Below are 14,721 nucleotides of genomic sequence, written 5' to 3' on the forward strand. Positions count from 1 at the left end.
GAATTTGTCGTTAAAGATCTAAAGTTTCTAAATGATTATATGGTATTGCTTTATATCTTAATAAGGATTTCTTGAAAATTAACAGCAGCGATGACTTTGTCTTTAAATTATTCCAGAATCGTGCAAACACTAAAAATGTTAAAAATATAAAAATTTCTAATATTCTTCAAAAAAATATCCTAAAAAATCAATTTTTCATACTGCTAGAGTAGTCTGTGTGGGCCCTTAATACTTAACGCCTATTCTTTCCGTCAGGTTGATTGGTCGCTCTGTTGTGTAATATTTTTTCTATCGACCAAGTACTTTCGGTTAAAAGCAGATATACGACCGTCGCGCACGTGCGCTGAAGAATCGCCTGAGTATCCTGGAAAACGCGTGCCGGAAAAGTGTGGCAAAAAGACTCCTGAGGATTTTAAGCGAGCATGCGCATTGTGTATTTATAAAAGACAAGAGGAGTCTATTAAATATAGAGAGAGTATTGGAATTTTAGAAAATGTTATATTAAAGCAACAGTAATTTCCTATAGAACTCACAGTTTCAAAGAATTAAAATACAAGTTCCAGTGAAAAAATTTGCGAGTTTCTTTGCAAAAACTTCTATTAAATTAAAAAGCTTATTAACTGTTGTAAGAACTCCTTTATAGTAACTCCTGCAGCGTAAATTTTAATTGCGTAATGGTTGTTCGTTCTGCAGCCTATACTTGATAAAATTATCGGCGATACTTTGGCTCGACGACGAGTTTTAAAAGCTATATGGAAAATGGATCGGACGGAGTTTCTCTCGCGACTCGCTTTTTATTTCTAGGCGCGATGGAGGAAAAGAAGATAAGCGCGGGCGGGATAAAACAAATCGCGGCAAAAAGTTTCATCGATAATTCATGTCTGTCGCGGTAAATAACTTTCAGGTGTACTGCCATAAAGATACTTCGCGACCAGGCCACGGATGAAAATCCCAAACGGCGGCGGTGACAGATAAGGAACCTTGAATTTTTCAAGCTCTCCATACGATCGTACGGCAATGTATTCTTACTATTCTTGCACGAAAAGCTTTATTTATTTTTTCTTCGTTTATTCGAGCATACATAACAAAGAGAATGGCTGTTATTGATTTTTTTAATATCACATTCATTTACGATATATATTTTCAAAGGGAATAAATTATAACTAATTACTATTAATTATACAAATCAAAATTTATCTTTAAGATTGTAAAAACTGTCTTAAGGAGAACTAATAATTTTATGAGCGTGAAGTTTCCAACATTTTCCGCTCGGAATATTTTCCAACGTGACTGCAAATACAGGTCTCCTTCCGGATGAAAATAATAATAATAATTAACTTCTTTTTGAGTCACCGAGGAAAAAAAGTTGACTCGAATTGTTCACAAATGTAAACTCTTTTTACCATGACCGTTTCATTTCCATCCACCCGATGATTTGTAGCACAACTTTGTTTCGGAGCGAAAACATTTAAAGTCGCTCGAATAGACGAGAATAACCAGTTGTTTTTCCGTGGCGAAAACTACGTTAATTAAATGACGCAAGGGCGGATCACCTCTCGCTCGACGAGAAACCAGCGCGAACGTACCATAAAGCTCGCGATTCGCGTCGAGCATCTATGACGACGACGAGAACGATATACTTTCGTTACTTTTGTCCCGGTAATCCGTATCGACTGTCGCGAAATAAACGGTCGTTTGTTAGCGGCAACTTATGAACAAATTATACAATAATTTCCATTAATTAATTCCGCCCTCATACACGTGATTTAATGGATGACGCGGGGATATCGTCACGAGCAATGCATTAACGGTGAAATATTCGGCCGGACGTTAACGAGCGGTACCGGAAGCTCGTAGACAAATAGCAATTAGAGGACACCGCTGTTCCCGTCCGAAACGAGAACAAAAGGTCGTGCCCGCCGCGTCGGATCGATCCAACAAGATTTATATTCGACCTGGAAGAGAGAGAGAGACGAAAGAGGGAGAAGGGGGGATCAGGAATATAAAGAAGGGGGAACGGAAAAGAGCTGTCGGACAACTATGAGGACACTAAGTCATAATGGTTCCTCGACGAATACCTCGCCGGTGGCATACGGCGGCTATGGCAAACGCCGTCTACTCTAAGGGAATAATATCGCCGAGCTGCCGTCGAAATATTGGCGTCCGGCCAAATGGAAGTAAATAAAACGGCCGAAGGGGGCTGGGAGGCTGCGCTGCAGCCGAGGGAACCATCCCGCATGCGACCATGCCGCATTCGGATATATCATGTTATGCATACAAGAACATATTAATTTAAAAATTAATCTAAAATCTAAAAATATATAAAATATAAAATATATATTAATCTAATAAATCTAATAAATTAATCTTTAGAATTAATCTAATTAATCTAAAAATTCATCATTTATAAGTAAAACATATGACGCGTCGATCTGATCTGAATTTGCCATTTGTATTTGATAAGATGATCTGATTTGAACGCGACTCCTCTCGAAAATCGATCTAATCACGTTTGATTTATAATTTATATACAATACAAAGCTCGTGTGTGCGCAAATTTAAGAGAAAGATATTTGACAAAGGACATTGGGAGGGACGCGTCATCAGTGGAATTTTGTAAAATGTACTTAATCCTTTGTTTAAACGACATCCGAATATTATTTTATACGCGATTCAATCGGCTTGAGAGGTCTTAAAAAGGCATTAAAAAGCGCGCGTGATGTAAGCGGCTACGAATCATTGTATAACCCGTGGTTACTTTCTTTTTTCCGCTATTTTTCGACGCTTTTTTAATGAAAGTTCGCTCTTTATCATCGCGATCTCTCTATTCTTTCACCTTACAACTTAAGCACTTTCAGCTCCCAGCGAGATGCGCTTTTAATGATCCTCCTTTATTTTTTCTCTTTCCTTTTTTTTCCGCAAAATAAATTTTCTCGGTAAATTTCCATCTTTCAATTACAATTATTATTGCGCGACGAACGATTCAATAATAAAAGTACCTTGCGCTATTCTCTCTTTAACTCGCGTGCCTATCTACATCATAATGACAAAGCTGGACTTTTCTCGATGTAAACTCATAGGATAACATTCATAATGACGCCTAAAGCTCGCCTCTATTCGCATTTGTGTAATAGGAAAAAGCGGATATAGAAGCGTAAAAGCACACAGACACGATTCAGTGCGCGATTCGCGCGTCAAACAATGCGCTTTGAAGTTATTTCGATCGTATCTCCCGAGTATATTGCTTTTTTCGCAACAAACATGTATACGCGCGTTATAAACGAATTTAATTAGCTGTTCTACAGTAGAATACATAAAAGTAGAAATGCGATATAACACGTCGCGTGTGTAGAATTCACGAATTATAAAACATATTTTAAAACATTATTTTAAAATTTAATATTCTTCTGTAGATAAAAATCTATTGACGATTTGTATATCAAGTTTAAAACACAGAGAAACAAGTTTCTTACCTCTTTCGCGTGTTTGTCTTGAAGCTCGAGCTTCTCCTGGTTAACTGCGAGGCAGATTATCGCGTCCAACTTTTCTTGAGTCGCATCTTCACCCGTCGACCTCAATGCCGTCTTCACTTTAGCTTCGCTGATTGTCTGCAATCAAATAATTAGCTTATAAAAATATCGTTGACGATATTATAATCTCATATGAAAATGATGCTGCTTTAATAACGCAAGAATTTTAGATATAAATTTAAAAGTTTCGAAAGAGATATCCGTTGAAAAAAAAAAAAAAATATTGATAACGTACCCTTAATTTCTCCAGCTCTTTCTGCAGGTTGTTAACTTTGTGATACATATGCAGGACGAATAAATCGAAGGCTTCTTCACTGACAGACAATTTCTTGTCATGAATATTTATATTGGGAAACAGAATTTGCAATTCTTCGTTAAAATCTTCCCGCGCCGTCTTAATTTGCTTCCAATAGCGCTCGGTAAGGTTACTGCTATGCAGCTCTTCGGTGTACTTCCTTTTAGCCTCGTCCACATCGTCCATAATTTTTCTAACGTTCCGTCTCGCGGCTGTTTTCATATGCGCGGGCGCTTGGAGCACTGATTCATCAATTAAATTGTACATGCGCTTAAGCGAATTCAACGCATCTTTCGCATGTTCCTCCGCTTGCTGTACCATCTCTTTTCTCTTTTCCGTCGCCTCCTTTAACCTGCAACCACATAGTACAAATCCAGTTATATAATGGATAAAGAAATGAAGCGTGAAACGATTATGTAAGCGTAACGATCATCACCTTTGCCAAACGGTCCCGCTTATCGTAGTGCCAGCACTCTCAATGACTTTGACGATATCCTGATTGTAGTCTTGAAGTGCGCATACCGCCTTACGATAGGCCTCGATAGCCTTAGCGGCGGCTTCACCGCAGTACGTTTCTAGCTCGACAAGATTTTGTGGCATCAACTCTTCGGGTACAGTTTTGGAAGGCGTTGGTTTTTCAACCACTATAAAAAATTATAAGTATTTTAATAATTTATATAGGAAGATTTCATATATGTAAAATAATTACAAAAAATATGCCAACGTACCAACGTCTACTTTTTCACCCTTCTCTTTACTAACACGAATTTCGGCATAATTCTCGTTAATAGGCGCTTCCTTCTTCTCGACTAGTGGTTTAAAAACTGGCTTGGGTGCTACAGTACACACACGTGATTGTTAAAGATTAGTGGGAATATTATATATGTACAATTTAGTAATTAATTACGCTCTATATACTAGATCTAATTCTGTATTTCTAAAGCCAAATTTCACCAAGTCCGGTTAGATGAACCGACGGTTAAAATTAGCAGGGTGGTTAACTAAAATGACATGAATACTTGGTTTTCCCTAACCTCTATTTTCTGTTGGCCACCCTGCTAATTTTAACCGTCAGTTCATCTAACCAGACTTGGTGAAATTGGCCCTAAAAAGTTATAAAAAAGAGTTGGATTAAAGGAATAAATGTATATAAAAAGAGTAAGACATAAAGACAGGAATAAAGAAATTAGGAATTAGATATAGGATGGGACTCACGTATATATTCTATAAGTTTTGTGCAATCTAGTCTTTTCTGACCTGGTTCTGGTTTTGATGTTTCCTTGATGAACAAGTCCAATATCCTGTAAAAAAATATTTATTCACTTTAATAAAATCAACAATTATTAACAATTATTAACAATTATTAAACATTATATATGTTTCATATTTTTTTCTTACGTTTGCTTCAATGTTTTGAAGAATGTAAGTACAAAGTCGAAATAGCTAGATTCCTCCTGGAAGATAATTCGAATAGCTTTATCTGTGCCAGGAATCCATCCTTCAAGAGTAGCTCGAACTTCCGGATCTTGCTTTGCATATGTTAATATTCCTAAAGTACCTATTGTTACAGCTCCTAAAGTTATCAATGTTCCTGATCCTCGACTTTTCTCACTGTTACAAACCAAGAGCATAATAAAAATTAATTTATTTATCCAAATCTGTTAATCTTTTCTCTTACAATATGATACACAGCCAAAATTATATAAAGAGTTAACAAAAATAATGGGAAAATGATTGCAACATGCATTAATTCATTAAAAATAACATGTCAAATATTCTCAAATTTATATTTTGTAACAAACAAACATTTATTATTGTTTATATTTTATGTACCTTTTTGGCGGTGCGGTCGAATACTTAGGTCCAGTAAACCTGGATATAAATCTGATATCCTTGCATAGCCTAAGAAAAATATAATAAAACCGAAATAATACATACACAATTATTTAAAAAAATTATTAAATAAAAATATTTTTATTGCTTGTCAAAAGTGAAAATTTCTTACAAAATCAGTAATTAGATAATTCAAAATCATTCGAATAGTGAGAAAAGCGCATAAATATGATAGATTTATTTATAAAGTCATTACTATCATTTTTATTCAGTAGAGAAACATTGATCGAACATAACCTCACCGCGCACCGATCAACGCGCGAAATTGACAATAAACAATAGAAATAAAGTAGTCGGTCGTATCTCGAAGCTAATGAAATACAAAATACAATCTTAATACTAATCAACACTTTTGACAAGCAACGACAACCTGTCATCATCAAAATTCTTGCCGGGATAAACTCACCTTCCGTCCGGTTCGTATTTGACGCGTGTTCGCGACTCATGGTACCTGGCTATCAAGTGTAACCTGGAGCAGCCGTGTTTTTTGACCTGAAAGAGCAACGTTCAGAATCAGAGCTTCTGGAATTATGTAAGCTCCCTACAATTTTCGTGCCATCTTTGTCACGCGCACGAGGCGCGCAAACGTCGTCCGCGACCGAGATTTTATTCACTAACGATCCTCGAGATCGACGTCGCTGTCACGGACGTCCGTGCTCGTCGTCGTCGACTCCGTGACAGCCGACGAAGGAGGTGATCAAAAGTCGAAGCGGAATTCGTCGCGCGCGACACTGTTCGCGAGAAGGACGTCGCGGGTCGCGGATCGACGTTATTTCTCTTCGGGAATAAGGAAAATTCACTCGATTCAATTCGTCACTCGCAAATTTCTTTTTCGCTCTACGTACCCGTGTTAGACCGTTGCACGGAAATTTTAATCCAATTCGGAACATCTTTCGGGTGGCCGGTCAGTCAGCCAGGCGGGGGAGAAAGGGAACGACGGCGCAAAACAGCTGGTCACAGCCGATCAGACGGAACTTGCGCGAAAAGAAGAATGCTGCGTGTCGTGAGTGCGGCGCTGCGAGGTGGGTACGCGCGTGTTTAAAAGCTGATCCCGCGATCGGCGAACGGGTCGCGGGGATCTGTCATACGGCGGTTACGCGATGCACCATAATTTCGCCCCGATTTCACGTCTCGTCGCGACGTGAACGACGAAATACGCGACGTCGAGAGGTTATGTCCGGCGCTTTAAGTGACGGCCATGACATACCGCGCCATGACATGACACGTGACTAACGTAAGGAATGGCGCGAAATCCGAAACGTGGCGCGCGTGTATCTCGAGCCTGAAGCTTATCTATCCTATAGATATATTAAATAATAGTAATAATAATATAAAAATATAATAATAAAATTTAATAGTGTTTTCTAAAAAACGCAGTAAACGCGTTTGATAGGTATATATATATGTGTGTGTGAAGAAATTTACATAACAGATAATAAAATATTTGTATATGTTTCGGAACAAAGAAATGTAAAAATATTTTTCCAGATATTGTACTTTGTAAGCACACATTTTACTATATTATTTCAGGAATTGCAGCAAGAGCAACGAGTACTAATGTGACAAGCTTTATTGCTTCAAGATGTGATCTTGTTTTCAATTCTACGCAGTACAGAAATTTTGGAGCATTGTCAACTGCTGTCCAAAAGTGGGCTGCTATTGGTCCAGTGCAACATAAAACATTACTAAAGTAATATATTATATTGCTAAAGTAATTCGTGTGTGTGCTAGATTATATTGATTTTTACAAGAATACAATGATTTATGACTTTCTATATGAAATAATATAGTGTGTCATGCATCTACATAAAAAAATAATGTTATCTTTTCAGTTATGCAGAAAATCGTCTAGCGTTGCCATCAGAACCTATTAATGTACCAGTGAGAACACTAATCAAGTATTCTATGCGGAAAGGGAAGCGGAAAACTGTAAAGACGGTCTTAAAACGCTTTTATAGATTACATTGGTAATATTTCGAGCATGTTACAATCATCTTGATAAATATTGCTTATATCCAAATTCCTGATATATAATAAATTCGAAACGAAATAAATTTGAGTAAAACATAAATTAAATATTACAGGGGTATCTGGATTAGAACGAAAGCTGGTCGAAAGAAACATTTGTGGAAGAAATCGTGGGCCAGAAAAAAGAGATTGCAACAGCATGTATTCTGCAATGCCACGCAGAGCACAATGCTAGACAAGATGGTGACCAAGTACTGGAAAAGACGACATTATTATGTTGATGATCCGTATGAACCGTACCATGACAGAGAAGAATTTAGTATAACTCGAAGAAGACCACTATCTTAATTATCTGTATTACAATTATTGCAATTATAAGTTTCGATTGCAAAGGTAGTAAAGATATTGTTTAGTACAAGTAAGTTGTACAATTGTGTGTGCATTCTTCTTTATACAAATATTTTATTTAATCACTTTATTGTACAATACACCAAATGCAGTGCGCTCCAATTTTTTTCTGGGTGTATTATAAAATATTTAGTGTAGATTATATATATATTACTGACAAATCACATATGCTATAAACTAATGCAGTTGTCGAGTTTTGTTAAAGCTTGTAAACGTGTATCGTATTATTCGTTATCGAAACAGAGATGATTGAGATACATAAAATGTTCCATTAAAAATTCTATCACAATACAAGTTTACAGGTACTCTTAATTATCAAAAAATATCAATATTTAACATTACATGTGATTTATATATCTCGCAGCACAGATGTTGGAATTTTATATTAATCAATATCGTTGCGCAAAATGATAAGATATCACAATATGCCACGATTTGTATTCCACGGGATATTACATTCTCTTCAATAAATACATACTTTAACCACATTTTTTTCTGGTCTCTTTAATCACGATCGATTGACGGGTACTTTTGAAACGAGAATTATCTAACCAAACTTAACCTAACATAACCCAACTAAATAATCACGTAGGCGGCCCCCGCTACGCGGTGTTCGAGAGTTCGAGAGAGAGCTCACGAATCTTTTAGTCGCGATTTGTCCTTCACGGAGTGTGTATGTCATTGTAAAGTAATTGTCGCAATCGGCTTACTTCTTTTTTTTTTTATCGTCGGCTATCAGACGAGCGCATATTTTCACTCCGGGCGGTGATAACGATACAAGATGCCGTATCGCGGAAAATTGCGACTGCTCGGCAGAGCGTGTTTGGCCTTCGGAAAGAGCGAGGGTAATCCAAATCTCGCCGTCGTCGTCGCCAGCAGAAATTTCTCATCGAGTCGCACGCTCGATATGAGGTAAGCATAACCCCACTCCCCTCCGTCCCGACCTTAAAATCGTAACACTCGGGCGCCGATTGTTTTGCCAGAATGAATTTTTCTTATATATAATATAAATATAACGCGATAAGTACATATTGCGGCAAGTGTCATCGATATAATAGATGCTCCCCGAAATTTCTTAAATTTTTTTTTTCTTATATAAAGATCGTTCACATATGACGTTAGCCTCGTCGACGGTTAGTCACGAATAATTTGAAAAATTTTGACGGAAAAACAGCAACTTGTACTTATAATGTGAATTAATTAATTAATTAATTATCGACATCCGAAAATATCATTTGAATCTATCAAAAATCGTATAACAGATTGAATCTATTAATTTTCTAATATTATCAAAAAATAATTTTGTAATATCAAAAACTACCGTTTTCTATTATTAAAAAATATATGATTAATTTTCTAATACTAATTAAAAAATTGTTTTTCTAGCACTCTATAATAATTATATCATATCTAGTTTCTCTTAATTTCGAAATATCTCGGCGATTATTAATGAGTTTTGTGAAAAACTATAAAAATTCATATACACAACACACACACGTAAAGATACGTTACTATTAAGTAAATAATTTTTTTATACAGGAATGTTTCATGATGCAGAAAAACGATATTACTTTGTGCGCGTTTCTTAAAAAGAATTGATAAACTTTTGCTGGCATATAATTTATTATTCTTTTACATAATTTCTGTATACTTCAGCTATCTGCTTTCGTGAGACAAATACAAATTGATAAAAAAGAACGTGTATATATTTAGAATTTAGAAAGTCAAATCAGACGCGCGCGACGTATAACTCGATTGAGTTTATTAATCCCGAACGTTTAATTAATCGCGTCTTTCTATTTCGATAATGGACGTCGATTACGATAGAATATTTTCGCAGGTTCGTTCAATTCACAAGCAAGGGCGGGGGCCCGCAACATCTCGGGGTCCAGCTGAAACAGGGTGGCGACATCATCGCCGTGTCGGCGGTCGATTCACGGATCCCGAACACGCTGAAAAAGTTTCTCGAGGGCGGTGACGATCTTCTCAAAAAGGCTAAAAGGTAGGAGAGCGGTTTGAACAGCTGAGACCAGGGTCTTCGATATGCGAGTCGATTACAGATATGTCTGTATAATTGCGCGCGATTTCGTGTATCTGTTATGAAAATATTTACTCCTTGTTGTGATTTATAGCCACGACGCCAGATAGCCGGTCTTTTATCAGCTTGTGGAATTATGTCTAATGCGTACAAAACAATTTAGAATGTATTAAATGACGAAATAATCGTTCATTTCTAATGCTGTAATTGTTTTTAATTAAATTTTCTTTTTTATGAAAAATTAAGGTCGGAGACTTGACAATTAAATGTCTCTCGATTGGCATTGAATGATTAGAACTTGGATCTGTCCGAGTTATATTGCAAGCTTTTCTTTGAACCTTAGGATATATATTTCAGTAGTATAGTAATATGATATATGGTGCGAAAGGTGTGCGAAATGAAAAAGATTACCTGATCTTATCGTGAACATTTGTTTCACCAGGGAAGACGATATCGACCTAAGGAGGGCAGTAGAGAGGTTGGTAGTGGCTTTCGGAATTCGATTCGTGTGACATAAGAAATAGTTATTTTCCCTTTTCTCTCTTCCTTTATCAATTATGTGTATAGATTCATGCCCACGCACACATACATACATGTAATATAATGTTATCTTTTTTCGATCAAAAGTCGAACTTTCATTAGATCAATTAAGTCATCTTAGTCCATCGTTATCAAATTATCCTCATCAAAATTACTCACTTTATATATCTAATTTTCCATTATATAATATTAATTTTTGCTAAGTAAATATTTAGATAAATTATTTGCACAAGGATATTTAAAGATGTATTTAAAGTACTTGACTAATCTACTGTACCATCTTAATGCACAAAATTCATCCTAGACGGATAATTTATGCACATAAATAATTTTCATTGCATCGGAAGAAACGCTTATGCGAGAGTAAAATTTATCTTTGAAATTCTCGAATGCTACAATATAATTAACATATTGACGACACGATTGCATAAGGAAATTTTAATCGCGCGCAAATCAGATAGCTGTTGTGTTATCAATGTTTTGACAATCACTCTGTGTATTCGCGATTAGAGGATCGAATTTATTAACGGAAAACCCCATTAATGGATTGAATCTGTATTGAATCAATCCAATTAAACTGTAAATGGCCCATGAATGGGAAAATCAGCTTAAAATTTATTTCAAAATCATTCGAATCTCGTTAACGATTTGTATATCTCCCGAGCAGTTTAATATAACGATTGAAAAACCGGACGCGTCTCTCGTGTCTCGAATAATCATAAGTGTATTCTTCGGATTATTTTCGATCATTAGTAGAAAATTGCTATGTGTCACGCGCGTCAGCACGTAGCATTTCGTAAATTATTATGCATTGCATGCTTCTTGCTGTTGATTTATCGATCTCGGTTAAATCTTGCAAATTACCGTCTCTATCGATTGCATCTGTTATCTCGTTTTAAATATATATGTGTCATTGAAACTTTTGAGCTTTTCCATAACATATCGATATCGTATCTTATTTATGTTCAACAAATGAATCTTGTCTCAATTTGCAATCAATTCTCGATCAGATGCATACTTGATACTAACATAAGACAACATCTTGTCTCGCTACCAATTGGCGAGCTTTTAAGCTTCTTTGGTACAGTTGAAAAATTTTCGGTGAAAACAATAACACTCCGAATGGAGGAGTATTTATAATTGTTTACTTTTATATATATATATATATATATACTATATCTTCGGTTTTAAAAAATTAAATGATCATCGCGTATTTTTTTTTCCTTTCTTAATTTTACATTTGGCGATCAAATGTAATTGGGACAAACGATATAAATGCTAATTAATTCGCTGATATTTATGCAATATCGCTTTCGATTATTACAAAACTCGCAATTTGCGTCACAATGTGTTTATTAAGAAGAATCGGAAAATGATTTCGACGATAGAACCTGCACATATATCAAATTTATAAAGATTTAAGTTAGATGAGAAATATTACTCATACAGCACGTTATATTTTACGAGAATTTAAAACCGCACACGCGACGTTTCTGTTATGTAATTTGGCATCCGTGAAGATATTTAACGACAAGAAACACATTCGTAAAAAGAACCACACATTTATGCTTCAATACACAATTGACCGGAAATAGCAGCATCATAACAAGTACATAAACCGCAAAACCGTGCCGGGTTTATCGATTAGCAATACAAAATTAATGACGAGAGATTATCCGCTGGAGTATTAAACTGGTGTTGTTACATGGCTTACTATCGTCAGTCTATATTTTCTTCTGGAAATTGTTTTGTTAGCGCACATCAAACCGCATGTTGCCTACGATTATTAGGCAATAATAAACTTATACGAAGCAGAAAACGCACGCAAATTTCTGTGCCTGCAAACATAATAAAATTTCCATTTTTCCTCTTTATTCTCTATCATGGTATTTTTTTCGCGCCAAAAAAAAAAAAGAAAAACAACTAGATGTTACCTCGCGTGTGAGTGCGAGTTGATTAACTTCCATTAGACGATTCCAAAGTCTATTTTTGACTTGACTAACGATGGTTACAGAATAGTCGCCGAGGGACGGAGCATTATACCCGAGAACGACGTCAACTTTCTGGCCCCAGTCACGCGTATGGACAAACTCGCTTGCATCGGTCTCAACTATAGCGGTCATTGCCAAGAGCAAGGTATACCGATTCCGGAGAGTCCGGTAGTCTTCAGCAAATTTCCCAGCAACATCATCGGACCGCGCGATAACATCCTGCTGCCGCAGATTTCGGACGTAAGTCGACATGAGACGAGATTATCATCGACACGGATTACCCTTAAGGAAGATCGCGATGATTTCGTTACTACGTAATTATGTATTTTTAGTTTACCGAGATCTTCTCATCCACATCCTATTTTCGTTTTCTTCCCATTCACGTTTCAAGACATAATAGTACTATTGTGATACTTTTTTCACGGTAGCTTCATGAGATTCGTGGCTTGAATACAAATTTGCCTAGAAATCGTATTCACATGTTCATTTGGTGTTGATTCATTATGTAACTTGTCTTTGACAGAAGAATTTTAAAGTTAAGGAGAACGCGATAAATAATGTTATGTAGGATGCGCCGAGGATCTGATCAAAGTGCGCAATCGATTTTTGAATTTATAGAAAGTCGATTGGGAGGCCGAGTTGGCGATAGTGATCGGCAAGAAATGCAAAAGCCTCAGCAATGACGATGTCGAGGATTGTATCTTCGGTTATACAGTGGCCCAGGACGTGACGGCGCGCGATTGGCAGAAATCGAAGCGAAACGGCGGTCAATTTCTGCTCGGCAAAGCGATGGACACGTTCTGTCCGCTTGGTCCGGCAGTCGTCACCAAGGAAGCGATATGCGACATCAATAATCTGTTCGTGAGGACATGGGTGAATGGCAAATTAAAGCAGGATGGCAACACCAACGAACTTATCTTCAAACCTCACGAAATAGTCGCTTATCTTTCGCAGTTTGTATTTTTCTCGATGACACGTCAATAATAAGCGATTGTAGATACACGCAATAACAATATTAATCGTATTTTTAGATTTATGACACTGTTACCAGGCGACGTGATTCTTACCGGTACACCGGCTGGTGTGGGATTCACGCGCAATCCACCAGAATATCTACAGGTACGTCATTATAAATATATTAAAATAAAATTAATTAAATAATTAGTACCTCGTTATAAGTAAACATATTTTAGCGTGGCGACGTACTGGAAACTGAGATCGAGAGTCTGGGACGTCTGAGAAACAAAGTAATCTGAACTAAGAAACCGAGAGTATGCCTTTGGAAAGCGTTATCAGAACTTCTTCACAAGACTGGACGTTTTTTCGGGTATCGACATCCGCGATGACATTGAATCATCCCAAAAACTGTGTCTGATCTGGATACAGAAATACATACTCGAACAACATCGACGATTTCAATGTGATTGCAAATGTTTATGCCAGAGGTAACAGCATCGCCACTTTTTGCTCAGGGCATAAACGCGTCTAGCAACATTGATAACACAGCAACGCTAATTTTCTATATGTCACGTATTTTACGTACTTATATAATTAAAATCAGATTGTTTCTATTGTATGTCTATTTTATCTCATTCAATCCAATCTCCACATAATTTTAATAATTTTACATTTTAATGAATTATATATTAATAGTTATTTAATCATGTGAATCTTTATATTCAATTGTTATTAAGTATTTTAACATCGTAAAAATTGGTATATATGTCAATAATGTATATGTAAATAGTTTCTACATTATTCTTGGAGAATTTGAATGAAAGTTTAAGGAGGAGTACTTTTTGATATTTATGTTCAATTTTGTGTGTATGTGATATATCTTCAATATTTATCTGTAAAAACATGAATATGTGTGCGAGTAACCACAAGTACAAGTAGTGAGATCTGATAGTAGTGAAAACTGTTTATATTATCAAATAATTCTCATCAAAATCATGAAAAATGATTTAAATGAAGGAATGATTAAAGAATGCCAACATTACCGATTATTTTTCCCATCTAATATAAATATTACTTACCACATTATATTATTTAAAAATA

General features: G+C 36.1%; 3 protein-coding genes across 5 annotated transcripts in view; 2 read left to right on the plus strand and 1 right to left on the minus strand.

Moving 5' to 3' along the window:
• LOC115237923 (MICOS complex subunit Mic60) overlaps positions 1-6,698 on the minus strand; it is a 38,169-nt gene extending 31,471 nt beyond the window's left edge. Inside the window, exons 1-9 of one of the 2 annotated variants that reach the window (XM_029811311.1) lie at positions 6,564-6,698; positions 6,125-6,210; positions 5,659-5,727; positions 5,224-5,436; positions 5,083-5,126; positions 4,554-4,661; positions 4,262-4,469; positions 3,766-4,177; positions 3,474-3,608 (exon numbers count right to left, since the gene is read on the minus strand). In XM_029811311.1, the coding sequence (XP_029667171.1) occupies positions 3,474-3,608; positions 3,766-4,177; positions 4,262-4,469; positions 4,554-4,661; positions 5,083-5,126; positions 5,224-5,436; positions 5,659-5,727; positions 6,125-6,210; positions 6,564-6,608 (1,320 nt within the window). In that variant the 5' untranslated portion in view covers positions 6,609-6,698. The remainder of the gene's footprint in view (positions 1-3,473; positions 3,609-3,765; positions 4,178-4,261; positions 4,470-4,553; positions 4,662-5,082; positions 5,127-5,223; positions 5,437-5,658; positions 5,728-6,124; positions 6,211-6,563) is intronic. The other variant, XM_029811312.1, reaches the window with a different exon arrangement.
• On the plus strand, positions 6,571-8,580 carry LOC115237926 (39S ribosomal protein L35, mitochondrial). The gene is made up of 4 exons (XM_029811316.1): positions 6,571-6,740; positions 7,249-7,408; positions 7,551-7,685; positions 7,803-8,580. The coding sequence occupies exons 1-4, from the start codon at positions 6,710-6,712 to the stop codon at positions 8,032-8,034; spliced, it is 558 nt and encodes a 185-aa protein (XP_029667176.1). The 5' UTR covers positions 6,571-6,709; the 3' UTR covers positions 8,035-8,580.
• Positions 8,581-8,721: 141 nt separating this feature from the next.
• LOC115237925 (fumarylacetoacetate hydrolase domain-containing protein 2A) lies at positions 8,722-14,648 on the plus strand. Of its 2 annotated transcripts, XM_029811314.1 has the most exons (7): positions 8,722-9,006; positions 9,935-10,096; positions 10,575-10,610; positions 12,687-12,903; positions 13,282-13,616; positions 13,695-13,782; positions 13,857-14,648. In XM_029811314.1, the coding sequence occupies exons 1-7, from the start codon at positions 8,876-8,878 to the stop codon at positions 13,917-13,919; spliced, it is 1,032 nt and encodes a 343-aa protein (XP_029667174.1). In that variant the 5' UTR covers positions 8,722-8,875; the 3' UTR covers positions 13,920-14,648. The 2 variants fall into 2 exon arrangements, with proteins under 2 accessions (XP_029667174.1, XP_029667175.1); XM_029811315.1 differs by lacking the exon at positions 10,575-10,610.
• Positions 14,649-14,721: the final 73 nt, after the last annotated feature.

Source organism: Formica exsecta, unplaced genomic scaffold (assembly GCF_003651465.1).
Source record: "Formica exsecta isolate Colony F162 unplaced genomic scaffold, ASM365146v1 scaffold314, whole genome shotgun sequence".
Classification (NCBI taxonomy): Eukaryota; Metazoa; Arthropoda; class Insecta; order Hymenoptera; family Formicidae; genus Formica; species Formica exsecta.

Excerpts from the sequence above, each read along its gene's own strand:
- LOC115237925 (XM_029811314.1), top strand. The coding sequence starts at position 8,876 with ATGCCGTATCGCGGAAAATTGCGACTGCTCGGCAGAGCGTGTTTGGCC. Across the intron at positions 10,097-10,574 it reads CTTCTCAAAAAGGCTAAAAG|GGAAGACGATATCGACCTAA; the intron begins GTAGGAGAGCGG and ends TTGTTTCACCAG. Across the intron at positions 12,904-13,281 it reads TGCTGCCGCAGATTTCGGAC|AAAGTCGATTGGGAGGCCGA; the intron begins GTAAGTCGACAT and ends TTGAATTTATAG.
- LOC115237926 (XM_029811316.1), top strand. The coding sequence starts at position 6,710 with ATGCTGCGTGTCGTGAGTGCGGCGCTGCGAG. Across the intron at positions 7,409-7,550 it reads CAACATAAAACATTACTAAA|TTATGCAGAAAATCGTCTAG; the intron begins GTAATATATTAT and ends TTATCTTTTCAG. Across the intron at positions 7,686-7,802 it reads CGCTTTTATAGATTACATTG|GGGTATCTGGATTAGAACGA; the intron begins GTAATATTTCGA and ends TAAATATTACAG.